The 15,719-nt window shown below is 44.1% G+C and overlaps 1 protein-coding gene across 1 annotated transcript in view; it reads left to right on the top strand.

Moving 5' to 3' along the window:
• C6H1orf112 (chromosome 6 C1orf112 homolog) overlaps positions 1-15,719 on the top strand; it is a 148,895-nt gene that overhangs the window by 64,171 nt on the left and 69,005 nt on the right. The window contains 4 exon segments of the mRNA XM_030207309.1: positions 3,645-3,774; positions 10,794-10,819; positions 10,822-10,979; positions 14,704-14,786. Of these exon segments, the coding sequence (XP_030063169.1) occupies positions 3,645-3,774; positions 10,794-10,819; positions 10,822-10,979; positions 14,704-14,786 (397 nt within the window).

Here is a 15,719-nt window from a genome sequence, read left to right as displayed (position 1 = left end):
CACAGTCCAATCTTAACTCAGAATATCAACAAACAGCAAATCTTTGTCTTGCTCCCAATTGTAGCCTCCCCTCATCAGCACTATCTTCTACCCTTAGATAGTTTATGGGTTAGCTTCTTCCATCAGTGACATCCCCACTGGATTATTTTCCCTCTCCAAGTATACAGCTTGGGCCACACTCCCGCCACCAGAGCCTTTACCTTTCCTGAGGAAGTTTGAGCAAGCCCTCCAACCTCCATGCACTCCTCTCTTTCTCTTCTCCTCCTTCCTCTATATCCCATCCCATCTCCTCCTCCACCCTGGGTTCCCCCAGCTGAGCTCATTCCCTGGATCAGAGCTCATTTCCCAATCATTCACCTCTCCCTCCAGTTCCTGAGAATCCTGCTGATGCCCCAATGGTTTCTGGGACTGGTAGTTTCTCTCCCTAGCTAGTGTTTTCACTGGGGCTTTGACCACTAGAGAGCGAATCTTTTGTCTAGAAGGGATTAGTGAAGAAGAATTATTACATTTCAAAGGAAAACCTCTTCCCCGTCCCGGTCTCAGCATGACTGGAACTGGACTCCTTTCAGAGTCCTCACAAATTACACCGGGCTCTAAAACACCAGTACACAACCTAGTAAAAAAAAAAAAAATACTACACTCTAGCAGAATACTGCATCTTGATCACACATGAAAAACACATGACACAACAGATATGAAGGCAAAATACTGAACTGGAAAGTTACCTCAAGAAGTCAGACTCAGCATTCAGCAGTACTAGAAAAATTGAAACTTTCCCTCCATCCATATCCAGCGTTCTCCTCACTTCCCTCCGCTCCATCCATGTGCATCTACTTCCTCTGTCTTCCCTCCCATCCATCCATGTCCAGCATTTCTCCTCACTCCCTTCCACTCCATCCGTATGCATCTCCTTCCTTTGTCTTTCCTTCCCTCCATCCTTGTACAACATTTCTTCTCTCTCCTGCCTTCCACTCCATCCTTGTCCAGCATTTCTCCTCTCTTCCCTCCCCTCCATCCATGTGCATCTCCTTCCTGACTTCCTCCCCTCCATCCATCCATGTCCAACAAATCTCTATTCTCCCCTGCTCCTCCATCCACCCATATCCAGGAAATTTCCTCTCTCCCCTTCCCTCATTCATCCATCCATGTCAAGAAATTCTCCTCTCCTCTGCCCTTCCCTCCAACCATCCATGTTCAGCAACTCTTCATTCTCCCCTGCCCTCTCCTCCATCATCCTATCCATCAAATTTCCTCTCTCCCCTGTCTCCACCATCCATCCATGTCCAACAAATGTCCTCTCTCCCCTGCCCCCTCCATCCATCCAGTCCAGCAATTCCCTCTCCCCCCCTGCCCTCTCCTCCATCCATCCATGTCCAGCAACTCTCCATTCTCCCCTGCCCTCTCCTCCATCCACCCATATCCAGCAAATTTCCTCTCTCCCCTGCCCCTATTCATCCACCCATATCCAGCAAATTTCCTCTCTCCCCTGCCCCTATTCATCCATCCATGTCCAGCAATTCTCCTCTCCCCTGCCCTCCCCCCTCCATGTCGTGATCTCTTCTCTCCCCCTGCCCTCGCCTCCCCTCCTCTCCATGTCCAGCAATTTCTTCTCTCCCCTTCCCCTGCCCTCCTCCATGTCCAGCAATTCTCCCTGCCCTCCCTCAGCTCCCCGACAGCCCTCCTATCTGTTCCTTCCTCCCTCCCCCCCCCTGCGTGTTTAACCCTTTTCAGTGGCAGCGACGGCAGTGAAGAAGACAGCACTGAGGGCTCGCCTCCAGCTTCTCTCTTCCCTCACTCAATGTCCGCCTTCCTGCAATGATGCATTTCCTCTGTCTGCGAGGGCGGGATACTGTATGAGGGAAGGGAGAAGCTGGAGGTGAGCCCGCTGTGGTGTCTTCTTCACTGCCATCGCAGCCACTGAAAATAAAAGTGTTAAACGCGCGGGGGGGGGGGGGGCGGAGGACAGGAAGGAACGGAGAGCCATGATTATAGGTTGACGAAGTGAGGAGCCGGCACCACGAATGGAGGCGGGGGTGGACGCTGGAGAGGAGAGGAAGATACAATTTTGTGCCATTCAGCCTTCAAGGAGGAGGCAGCCAGGGGAAGGTCACGTTTGGGCCCAAGCCTCTTATACGGGGCACCTATGGATATTTGATACAGAGCCCTATTCCTTTTCAGCATTCGGAAACTTGCAAATTTGCCTGACAAACCTATGACTAAGCTCCAAGTGAGCTTGGGGCTTACATATATTTTCAACTGACCCTGGGTGTTTTACAGTGTAGCAGCAAAATAGAATAACATGTTCAAATAGCATCAATCTATTAAAAGAAAGTTATATAAGTAGGACTAAGGGCAAGATGCACTAAACTAAACGAGCCTTTAACAAACCCTTTAACGAACAAGTTTTTAACCCTGGCATGTACTAAAGCCCAATTTCCGACGACGGTAGCAGCAAACGAAAACGGAATGCAGATGAACAAATTGTGTAGAAACCCTATTGAAATGAGATGCACTAAGGTTTTCCGCTTGCCCTAACGCTGGAAAACTCCGGGAAAGCTAACGAGAGGTCTGTACCTCTCGTTGGGGCTGCCCGGCTTCCAAAGCAATGTGAAGAAAAAAATCGGGAGGGGGCAGAAACATCATCAGGAGCGTCCTTTGGACGCCTTGCCCCCCCCCCCCCCCCGCCCAAGGTCGCCGCTGCTCCCCACTCCCCCTGCATTAAAATCATGACATTTTTAGGCAGCCCCGGCCCCCTCCCTCCCTTCCTCTCTTTCTCCTTTTTTAGAAAAAACAGCTCCCGCCATCCTCCGCCCCCGTACCCTGCCCCTGCCGCCCCCCCTGAGGTCGTCGCCGCCGCACCCCCCCTCCGTGAAACCGGGCCCGTGCAGCTCCTCTCACCTCTGTGTGAAGGCGCTGCATGGCCAAGAACAGCTGATCGCCTCCTCCGACGTCCTTCCGTTCCTCCTGGGCCCGCCCTCGTCTGACGTAAGTTACCTACGTAGGTTACTTACGTCAGATGAGGGAGGGCTCAGGAGGAACGGAGGGACGTCGGAGGAGGCGATCAGCTGTTCTTGCCCGTGCAGCGCCTTCACACAGAGGTGAGAAGCGCTGCACAGGCCCGGTTTCAGACGGAGGGTGCCTGGTGGAGGGGAGGGAGCGGCGGCGACAACCTCGGGGAGCAGAGGGGCGGGGCACGGGCGGAGGATGGCGGGAGCTGTTTTTTCTAAAAAAGGAGAAAGGGAGGGAGGGGGGCCGGGGCTGCCTAAAAAAGTCATGATTTTAATGCAGGGGGGAGCAGGGAGCAGCGGCGACCTTGGGCGGGGGGGGGGGGGGGGGGGGCAAGGCCGTCCGTAAAGGACATGTTTGGTTTTTTTGACGTTTTTGGCATGCACAGAGCAGCCAGCATAACGCTTGGCTGCTCTGCGCATGCTTTACGGGCCGATTATCAACGGTTTTAACGAAGGGTTAGAGAATGCAAGTGAGCTGCAACGAGCAGCTTATTTGCATTCCCTTTCCTTCGTGCATAGCCGTTCCGTACCAATTCGTTATGGAATTCGGTACGGAATGGCTCTAACGAGGGCTTTTGTGCATCTTGCCCTATGTTTCTTTGAGAGGGATTTCACTTTTGTTGGTATTCTTTCCAGATCTTCCAAATGAACTGGTGCTCCCACAGTGCCTATTGCTGGTTAGTATCATGGACAAACTTCCTTCTATGTCAGAAGATGTGCAGAGTTTGTGGTGCACTGGAATTTGCTTCCCAGAGGAGACTCCAAGGTAATAAAGGCTTGATCCTTCTGTTTGAAGTTGGAATTCTTATATATAGTTGCCTTTTTAGGGTGAAATGTGTAAAATAGAACGAAAAAAATCATGGAAAGGAAGGATGTTATTTAAGACTAATAGGGATGTGATTGAGTAATAACCAGTGATGAAAGGCAACAGATTCTACCCATGGAGATATATATCCTACACCAAAGAACAGCAGAAGTGTACATTTAACAGTCCATAACAGAGCAACAAAAACGAGAAGAAGGGGCAGTCCAGTGTGGTTCCAAAGTAGGTGGTTTATTGACTCAATGCAGTCCTGTGTTTCAGCACCATGTGCCCCTGCTTCAGCAGTCAAATAAATTATTCAGCCACAGATGACAAAATTCAAACATTTATTTTATTTTATTTATTTATTATTATTTATTTATTTATTCTCGTATCCCACTGTTATCCAAAAACAAGTTTCGGTTCAAAGTGGCTTACAATTTACAGTAAAATTACAGTAGTGTTTTACAGTTGTGACTTAAAGAGGTCATTTGTAGCTTATGTGGTTAGCTATAGAATTTTTGAAGAGATATGTTTTCAGTTCTTTTCTGAACTGAAGATAGTTAGTGATACTACTACGTATGACTGTTGGAATTGAGTTCCACCATTTGGAACCCAAGTAGCTGAATCCTGCTGTGTAGATGGTTTTGTAGGTTATGTTTCTGCAGTTGGATAGGTGAAGAAGTAAGTCGCTTCTTGTTTCTGGGCTTCCATTTCTTGGAGATAGTTTGATAATATCTTGCATATGTACAGGTGCCATTCCAAATAGTATCTTGAAAATGAGGGTACTAGCTTTGAAGAATAGTCTTGCCTTGATTGATAGCCAGTATAGTGTTTTGAGTAGTGGGGTAGCTCTTCCGTATTTCGACTTTTTGAATATTAGTCTTGCTGTGTTTTGGACGGTTTGTAACGATTTTAGTGTATTTTCTTTACACCCTTTGTATGCCATATTACAGTAGTCTAATTGTGATAGTGTCGTCGATTGTACCATTATCCGTAATTATTAGGAAAGTAGTCTCTTAACCTTCTCAGTTTCCATAGTGTTCTGAAGCATTTTGATGTTACTGCCGATATTTTATTGTCCAGTGATAGATGTCTATCTAGAATAATTCCTAGTATTTTCAGTTGTGTTTCGATTTGGTATGTTTGATTGCTGATTGTGAAATTTTGGTGAGCTGTGGGGTTCTGCGTTCTGGATAGAACCATGAATTTGATTTTGTCTTTCTTCAGTTTGAGTTTGAAAGTTGTTGCCTAGCTTTTCATAAGGTCCAGTATTTCTATGATGCTGCTGTTAAAAGATATGTAGATAGTGACATCATCTGCGTATTTGAATGGGTTAAATCCCGTTGCTTCCAGTTCTTTTCCGAGTGGTGACAGAGGAAATTGGAGGGTCATGGGATAGGAGGAAATGTCCTATTGTGGATTAAAAACTGGTTGAAGGATAGGAAACAGAGAGTGGGGTTAAATGGACAGTATTCACAATGGAGAAGGGTGGTTAGTGGGGTTCCTCAGGGGTCTGTGCTAGGACTGCTGCTTTTTAATATATTATAAATGATTTAGAGATGGGAGTAATTAGCGAGGTAATTAAATTTGCTGATGACACAAAGTTATTCAAAGTCGTTAACTCGTGACAGGATTGTGAACAATTACAGAAGGACCTTACGAGACTGGGAGACTGGGCAGCTAAATGGCAGATGACGTTTAATGTGAGCAAATGCAAGGTGATGCATGTGGGGAAAAAGAACCCGAATTATAGCTACGTCATGCAAGGTTCCACGTTAGGAGTTACGGACCAAGAAAGGGATCTGGGTGTCGTCGATAATACGCTGAAACCTTCTGCTCAGTGTGCTGCTGCGGCTCAGAAAGCGAATAGAATGTTGGGCATTATTAGGAAAGGTATGGAAAACAGGTGTGAGGATGTTATAATGCCGTTATATCGCTCCATGGTGCGACCGCACCATGAGTATTGTGTTCAATTCTGGTCGCCGCATCTCAAGAAAGATATAGTGGAATTGGAAAAGGTGCAGCGAAGGGCGACTAAAATGATAACGGGGATGAGACGACTTCCCTATGAAGAAAGACTAAGGAGGCTAGGGCTTTTCAGCTTGGAGAAGAGACGGCTGAGGGGAGACATGATAGAGGTATATAAAATGAGTGGAGTGGAACAGGTGGATGTGAAGCGTATGTTCACGCTTTCCAAAAATACTAGGACTAGGGGGCATGCAATGAAACTACAGTGTAGTAAATTTAAAACAAATCGGAGAAAATTATTCTTCACCCAACGCATAATTAAACTCTGGAATTTGGTTGAAATGGCGATCCAAGATGGCGGAATGAACCTGACGCTAATCTCCGCGCTCCTCGATTAGCCTGAGTTGTTTGCTCTTTTTCTTCGTCATGCCGAAACACAGAGGGAAATCGGCTGCCGCTGTTCGCCCAAGCCGATCTACTACTCAGCTTTCGGGTACATTGGATACTTTTTTGCGGAGATCCGGAGTTCAACAGCGGGGAGAACAGCACGCTTGCGACGCCTGGAATAGGTGGAAGCTCCGAGACGCCGCTAGTGCATGACATCTCTAAGCCCCGACCAGCGTGCTCGCCCCCCAACCCCTGGGCGTCTCTCCCCCGGCGGCGGCGGCGTCTCCTCTGCAATCCGGAAGTGTTTTAGCAGCGGAGCAACGGGAGAATACAATAATCTCGCCGGAGGACAAAAGTGTAGAAGGGAGTTTTATCCCTTCTTCAGCCCAGGAGTCTATATCCTTGTTTGCGGGTTCCTCTGAGACCAACAGGAATGCAACCTGTAAGTACTTCTGCTGAAGGGCAACAGGTTTAAACACCTTTGCGTTTTTAGAAGCTAAACCACCAGAAGTGACCCTGGACAATTTATGGCTTTTGATAGTTAATTTAGGAAAAGCTATATGCCCTCAAGTTCAAGTATTAGAATCCCAGTAAAGAAATTAGAAGAAACAGTTGTAGCCGCGGAAATCGAAAGGAAAGATATATTAAAAAATGGAAAAAATCAATTGGAACTTACAGGAAAGATACAAGAGACACAAACAACTTTAATTAAAGACAGTACTAATATGAGAAGGAAGATTGAATCTCTGGAGACTCCCAAAGGGCTAACAACTTGAGATTCTTAAATTTCCCTAGGACAATTACGATTGCTCCTAGAGAACTGTTGAAAAAATATTTCAAAGACTCTTTGGGGATGCCGGAGGACTCTCTTCCCCCTTTAATTCAAGTATATTATTTACCAACTAAAATGCCTGGAAATACTTCAGATCAATTATTAGATGTTTCCGCAGCATTAGAGGCCCCAATAGCTGAATCAGTGTCTCCAGCAACATTATTGGTAACAGTTGCCTTTCCTCCAGACAAAGCGTGGATTATGAGACAATTCTTTAAAGATAAAGAATTTATGGGTTTAAAAATACGTATATTTCCTGATGTTTCTAAGGAAACACAAAGAAGACGTAGACAATTTTTGCTTCTAAAACCAGGTGTCCTCCAGTTGGGAGCTACCTTTTACCTACGTTACCCTTGTAAGTGCGTAATCTGTTTCCAGTCAGTGAAGTATGTTTTTTATGAATCCTCACAACTTACAGAATTTCTTGTTGCTAGAAGAGTTTGAGAACTTTATGGAATATAGAGCTATGATTGAAATAGGAACTCTTTGTTTAGCCAGGTTTAATAATCTTAATATATTATATTTCCTTACTTTCCACATGTGTAATTCTTGGATCGTAAAATGAGGACTTGAGTGTACTTAAATCTGGTAATTTTCAATTGTGAATTAAGGATGTATTTGTTTTTTTTGTTTTCTTTGATGAAGTACCTTTTCTGTTCAAGATGTAAAGCTTGATGAATAATGTAAAAATTATAATAAATAAATAATAATTAAAAAAAAACTCTGGAATTTGTTGCCGAAGAACGTGGTGAAGGCGGTTAGCTTGGCAGAGTTTAAAAAGGGGTTAGACGGTTTCCTAAAGGACAAGTCCATAAACTGCTACTAAATAGACTTGGGAAAAATCCACATTTCCGGGACTAACATGTATAGAATGTTTGTACGTTTGGGAAGCTTGCCAGGTGCCCTTGGCCTGGATTGGCCGCTGTCGTGGACAGGATGCTGGGCTCGATGGACCCTTGGTCTTTTCCCAGTGTGGCATTACTTATGTACTTATATTACATTGAACAGTATTGGTGATATTGGAGATCCCTGTGGTCCCCCACATTCAGGGATCCAAGAAGCTGATATCTGGTTTGACATCTTTACAATGTAGGATTTGGTCCTTAGGAACCAATTGAACCATGCTGCCACTGCACTACATATTCCCGTGTTGTGTGGAGTACTAGGTTGAATGTGCTTGACTATAGTAATATATTTCTGTCCTTGGCATATTAAGCTTCTGAATTTCATTATCAGGGTGGTTATGACCGTCTCAGTGCTGTGTGTGGTCTGAAACCTGATTGGGAGTTATGAAGCATTGAGAATTGTGTTAGGTATTCCATTAGATGCTGTGCTATCAGACCCTCCATCGTTTTGGTCAGTAGTGGTATTGATGCCACTGGTCTGTAATTTGTGATGTCGCTGATCTTGCTGTTGTGTTTTTAGGGATTGGGGTGAGTACGATGTCACCTTTGTTCGGAATTGTCCTTTTGAAAGTATGTATTCAGTGTGTTTAGTGAAGCATTCACTGAACCATTCTAGTGGTTCTTTCATCATATAGTCAGGGCAGTTGTCTAGCAGGCAGTGTGCGTGTACATATTTTGTCAGTAGTGTCGTTATTGTATTTAATTTTGGTGCTTTGAAAAAGTCGGTGATGGATGTTGTGGTTTCTTGGAATTTGATCTTGTCTTTGCTGTTTTGTGTTCAAAATATTGTGCGAGAATATAATTATGTTGTTAAATGAAACAATTATCCTAAACGACTCATGGCCGTTATTGTTGTAAATGGGCCTTCCATCAAGTATTGAGCCATCAAGTATTGAGTCAAGGGATGTTAGCCTTACATAATTAAGACTATTTTATTGTTAATTATATTTGAATATTTCTGTAATCTATATATATAAAAGGCACCTCCAACGTTCGATGAAGCCTCAAGCCGGAACTTGAGGCGCCCGAGATATCCGGTTTGGCCTTCAGTGTCCTGCCCCGCCCTCGCGTCACAACGTGATGACGTCGAGGGCAGAGCAAACACACTCGACGAATCACGGAAGCCCAGCTCTGTTTCCACTCCCCACGAGGTTCGTCACCTCCTCTCTCCACCCCAGCCCCAAGTACGCAGCTTCCCCCGACCATCCACTCGCCCCACGAGGTCGCCGCTTCCCCTCTCCACCCCCCCCCAAACGTCGCCTCTTCCATTCTCCCACCCCCCCCCCCCCCCCGTTCGACGCTTCCCCTCTCCATCCGCCCGCGAGCGAGGGTCGCTGCTCCCCTGCTATGCACACCCCAAGGCCTCTTTCAAACTCCACCCCCCCCCCGAGTTCGCTGCTTCCCCTCTCAACCCCACCCCCTGAGGTCACCGCTTCCCATATCCACCCTCCCCCCTCAAACATCGCCGCTTATCTTGAAAAAAACAAAAACAACAACGCAGGCAGCCTCCAGCTATTGGCTGTCTGCTCTGCAGCCACTCATCTCTCCTCTCACTGGCCCTGGAGCGCAGGAACCAGGAAGTTCAAAACAACTTCCTGGTACCTGCGCTCCTAGGGGGCCAGAAAGAGGAGAGAGGAGCAGCAGCACAGCACACAATCAAGTCCTGAATGCTGCATTCAGTGCCTGGGAGCAAAGAACAGGGAGGGAGGAGGGCTTGGGGTGAAGAGGGGGGCAGGGGGGAGGGACGGCAGACTGGAAAGTTGACGGTGAGCAGAGGGGGAGGAAGAGGAGCACAGAAGGGGAAGGGGAATGCACCACCTGCTTAAAAACACTCACACATATACACACACACACTCTTTCAAACACATACACTCACTTCGAGGGGGGGAGAGTGGCCTGAAACTTGGAGGGTGACTGGGGCGGTGAGAGGAGGGGGAAGAAGAGGGGCACGGGTAGGGGGAGGGGAATGCACAACCTGTTTAAAACACATACACACAGAAACACACAAAAAGCGGCTTTCAAACACACATACTCTCTCCCTCAATCAATCACTCACTCACATCACTCACACAACAAAGTCTATTCTTTCTCACACACACACTCTCACACAGACAGCCTCACTCTATGTCACACACACTCGCACAGTCACTCAGTCTCACACTGTCACTCTCACACACACACTCTCTCAAACATACACACTACCGATGGAAACCATGCTAGCGCCCGTTTCATTGCTCTCAGAAACGGGCCTTGTTTACTAGTTATTTCATGTTGACAATGTAAGTATGTAGGGTAGAATCGTCAGTGGCAAGCAGTGTCGTGTCATGTATGGTAGGGACATGGGCCCTAATTTTTGACTTAACCTTGCAGGGGTACTGGATAGCTTCAGAAGCAATTTTGAGTAATCTCCACAAGTTCATGATCCAGGGCTACTTTTGTATCCTCATATCTTGAAGCAAAATTTCAAAGGTGGTGTTATGTGGTTGTTTCCTTTTGAAAGTGAGTTAAAATGTTGTGCATACAAAATTATGGACCTTGCACCCATTAATATCTGTGGATTAGCTATGAGCTTCAAAATGTATGTAGATTTGAATGTCAAATGTGTATATTTCCTTCCCCTTACTTGTGTCTGCTGCCTAGTGAAAGCCAGGTGGGTAATTGTAGTCTCTGTGAGAGGTGCAGTTTTCATTCCAGGAGATCTGCACTGCTAGATCTGATTAAAAATTACACAGCAACATTTCTGTCAAATTGAGATGGTTTGTAAATATTTTGTCATAAGGAATGTTTTTTTTTTTTTTAATTATTTTTTATTAAGGTAATGTAATTCTGGAAAGTTCCTGTTGCTAAATGGTTGGACATATTAAAATTGTTTTGTTTTATTTTGTTAGGTTATCTCTGTTTGAAGCCCTATTCTTCAGTTTGGACAGTGCTATGCTGAGCTCTCGCTTCCTGTGCGATTAGTAGATGTGGTGGTTCCTGGACAGGCAGCTACTGATGTCAGTGTGTATCAGTATGTCTGTGTGCACCTGTGTGCCTTAATAGCAGCACTTCCTCCTACATACTTCTCTCAGCTGGTATGTCAGTCTCTTCTACACTATGGGGCAATTTTACTAAAGCTTAGTGCACACTAATGGAATTAGCGCATGCTAAATGCTAAGAAACCCATGGGAATAAATAGACTTCTTAGCATTTAGCACGTGCTAACACAATTGGTGCATGCTAAGCTTTAGTAAAAGGGCCCCTACCTGTTAATTTCTTGGCTTGTCCTCTTATTCCTTCCCTTCCAGGTCTCATCAAGGAGCTACATGTATTACCTCTCTCCTTGATGGAAGTCATAACCTTCAAAATTTGCCTTGATTTCTGTCTGTGATATTGAATGAGTCCAATTATCCATCTGTTCCTGGATATTGATATTAAGTATGTAGATCACATAAGAAAGATGTGAAATAAGGAGAAATCAAAGTGGCACTTGATGACACTGTGAGAAAAGATGCATGTTAGACATTTTTGTTTGGTGTTATTGGCTAAAGAATTGGTTGTTAAGCCTATCCCCCCCTGATATTTAATCTTCATGGATGATGTTTCACTGATTGTGGTGTTGTTATACCAGGATATTCAGTGCTGGGCTACACCCAGATGCTGGTGCTGAGTATTTAGGTGTAATGTGGCCACCGGAAATTAGCTGGGTACCATTGATATTAAGTGCCAGTACCTGGATAACTATCTGCACAAGGAAGAACAGCTCTTTTCCTGTCTTAACTTGACTGGATAGTTATCCCAGCAGCAGCAGCACTTTATATTGGTGGTACTCCAATAACTTCTGTCTCTGCCCATAGACCATCCTGGCGGGATACTGCTGGTGTAGTCACTGAGGATTTTCAACAGCATTATCTGGATAATGCTGCAAAAAAATTTAGTTCTGGCCTCAGTGAGCAGCACTTATCTGGGTAGCAGCCACTCGTCACCTGGATAAGAGCTGCAGAATAATGGGTCCTGTGACTTTTTTGTCTTATTTGAAAGTGAGCTTGTTTTTTTTTTTTTTAAGAAATGTCCCATTTTCACAATCTGAATAATAATGCAGTTTTTGATCCCGTATTATAAATTGTAATTAGTGGTAATTGTGGAACTGGTTGTAAATTTCACAGGAGGACTCTGCAGTGATTCAGACGTATAAGACGTTGATGTATTGGTATTATAGCAGCAGTAGATGCTGAGTATCATGGAAGCTGGATAGGGTCTGACTATAGATTGAGGGGAGGAGGGGTATGCAATTTACAAAAGCCTTTTAGCTGTGTACATTTCTATTTATATAGTATAAGAGAGATTTGAAAATTGCTCAGCCCATGTAGGTATACGTGCATTCTAGAGCAACACATTTTACTCACATTTAGCAGACACATTCCTGGGGTGGGATTGTTACAACGCATACTGTTTATTTTCAAAATTTCACACATTGAATTATATGGAAATAGTGCCACAAAATAAGCAGGTGCAGGACTCTGTAGGGACTTTTCTCTGGCAGTTTTTCAGTATAAAAGTACTGGAGACCTGGTTCAAAGCATATCTAGCAGTAAGGTCCTGTCTATCTCAGGCAAGAAGGGAACAAGAGAGGTTGGGGCAAGGCGCTGTGATTCAGCTGATGACAGGCTAATGTGGCAAAAACTATGTGGTCCAGAGGTACAAACATGAATATATACCTCAGGAATGACTTTTTGAATAGGTACAATGTTTGATGGCTAGTATATTTACTAATTTAAAAATCCCAAGTGAGAAAAATGTCTGCAAAACCAAGTGTCAGCAGTCAGCTGATGTATAGTGGTCCTTTCCTTATCATTCTGCTGGACCAGTACAGATAAGTGGATTTATGCCTCTCTGCCAGCAGATGGTGGAAACAGAGAACATAGTTCACAGTGACATCATCAGTGCCTGTAAGAGGTTCTGTATCCCGGAAATTGCCAGTATTCTCTATCTTTAGCAAATGGTGGCATATGATGTTCTGGAGAAGTAGGATTGAAGTTCCTTGTGATTACTCTAGGCTTTGCAGGTGGAACACCCTGCGGGTCTTCTGTAGTCAAAGGCTCCCAGGGTACCATTCTACAGACTGACTCCCCTGGTTGGTGCACTGGCAGACTCAACATTCCTCAATCAAGCTTCAGTTATGATGGACTTTGTAGGTGGGATGGTGATCTAGCAAGCTTTATAAATAAATGTAAATATATATATATTTTTCTGTGCATTATCACACTGTTGTTCTCTTTTCAGGGTCTTATTTGGGGGTTGGGGGTTCGAGGGTGGCGAGCTGCTTGATTTTGTGAGACTCTGAGCTGTAGAGACCTGGGCAAGTTAGAATGACTGCCCAGCTTCCCCTATTGTCCATTTCTGTGCTGTACGTGTGTGTGTGTGTGTGTGTGTGTGTGTGAGAGAGAGAGACTCCCCTCCATCTTCCTCATGAATAATTTTTATTTTTTTAAAAGGCACAACAAAATTTAACAAACAGATAACAGGAATGAAGAGAATATAGAAACATAGAAAAATGAAGGCAGATAAAGACCATGTGGCTTATCCAGTCTGCCCATCCATACCATCTACTAGCCCTTTCTCTCCCTTAGAGATCCTATGTACTTCTCCTAAGCTTTCTTGAATTCAGATAAAGTCTTCATCTATACCACCTCCACCAAAGTATACATATTGAGATATGGGTATTGTGGAGTTTGGCGCAGTAATGAATAAACTCAGTAATTGAATAAACTCCTTGTTAGTTAATTATATTCCTAATTTCGTGGCCCATTGTTGGGCTACAGCTGTTTAGTCCTTTAATGGAAGGATCCTACGCAGGGCTTAGACATTGTGGGGAATCCTCCTGAAAGAATTCCAAAAGTCTAATAGCAGCCTCCACAAAAAGGTGTCCCTGCACAAAGCAGAGGTATAATGGGCAATTTGATGATAAGCAAAAGTATCCATCCCTCTGTTTTTTGTACCTTTGTGTATCCCCCTTAGGGGCCTTATAGAGCCATCCTCCCCAAGAAGTTGATATATATTCCTTGTGCTGTCCATCTTTGGAATACTGCATTCTCCATTCCTGGTGTAAAGTCTAGGTTGCCCACTATGGGTAAAAGGTCTCCATTAAGTGGATTCTATCCCCATAGGCGCACCAATCTTCTCCACGCCTCCAGTCCTGTAGGTGACGTAAGATACAGGCCTGATTTTGTAAGTACAAATCCGGCAGTCCTAACCCCCCTCTGCTCTAAGTACCATAATCCGCCCAGCAAAATGTAATGATCAGTCTGTTAATAAGATGCTTCTGCTTATGAGCACCAATGGGAGGTTTTGAAGTGTATATAGCCACTTAGAAAAAAGAGTCATGTGGAATAGAGTACCCCTAATGCTAAGGGGTTAAGTATAAGACCTTCCATGTCCCTAATTTGGTAAAATGTATGAGGGCTATGATATTACTAGTGTAGATGTTTCGAGGGTCTGTGGTAGTTGAATATTCCATTGAAATGGAAACCCATTCCCCCCCCCCCCCCCCCCCAAGCCCTTTGAAGGTCAACATTACTAGCTACCAAGGCAGAGCAGAGCAGTATACAAACTACAATCAACCCACTTGTCTGGACTGGTCTAACAGGATTCAAGGAAAGGAAATTAGCAAGTAAGGCTAAATTTCACCTTCCGTCTGTTAATCACCCTCTTTAAAACATTTTTTTGAATATATATGTGATATGACTATATGAATGTAATGATTAAATATTAAGCTGCCCATTAAAATAATAAGATCTGTTGTCTTCGTTCTCTGCTTAGGAGCATGCTCTGCTGGATGCTGTGCTCGGTGCGAATCAGATAACATCACTGCTTGCTATGGACACCTGGTGTTTTCTGGCCCGGTAAGTTATGATGTTCTCTTATTTTGAATGCATAGATGATTGTTGTACATATTTCTTTAAATACAGAGAAACAGTATTCTAGGTAGTAGTGCTTTTTAGCACTTTAAGAAGTCAATGTGTATGTGATTAATTTATTTAAAAGCACTTATATTCTGTCCATCCATAAATTTGTCCTAGGTAAACCATTAATAAAATGATAAATGCAATATATAAAGATAAAACAAATACAACAAAAAAGCACCATACATGAGAACATAAGCGTTGCCATACTGGGACAGACCAAAGGTCCATCAAGCCCAGTATCCTGTTTCTAATAGTGGCTAATCCAGGTCAGAAGTACCTGGTAAGATCCCAAAAAAGTAAAACAGGTAGCTGCTTAACCTAGAAATAAGCAGTGGATTTTCCCAAGTCCATCTTAATAATGGCTTATGGACTTTTTTTTAAAGGAAATTAGCCAAACCTTTTTTTTAACCCTGCTAAGCTAACTGCTTTTACCACATTCTCCAGCAATGAATTCTAGAGTATAGTTATACATTAAGTGAAGAAACATTTATTTTAAATGTACTATTTAGTAGCTTCATTGCATGCCCCCTAGACATAGTATTTTTGGAAAGAGTAAACAAGTGATTCATGTCCACCTCACTCATTATTTTAAAGACCTGTATCATATGTCCTCTTAACCTTCAAGCTGAAAGAGTCCTAGTCGTTTTAGCCTTTCCTCCTAGGGAAGTCGTCCCATCCCATTTATCATTTTGTCACCCTTCTCTGTATCTTTTCTAATTCTGCTATTATCTTTTATTGAGATGCTGTGACCAGAATTGCACACAGTAGTCGAGGTGCAGTTGCACCCGTGGAGCGATACAAAGGCATTACTATAATCTCAGTTTTGTTTTCCATTCCTTTCCTAATAATTCCTTCTATTTACTTTCTTAG

Source organism: Microcaecilia unicolor, chromosome 6 (assembly GCF_901765095.1).
Source record: "Microcaecilia unicolor chromosome 6, aMicUni1.1, whole genome shotgun sequence".
NCBI classification, from domain to species: Eukaryota; Metazoa; Chordata; class Amphibia; order Gymnophiona; family Siphonopidae; genus Microcaecilia; species Microcaecilia unicolor.
The sequence above is the reverse complement of the archived record's forward strand: the minus strand, read 5'-3'. Positions and strand labels throughout refer to the sequence as shown.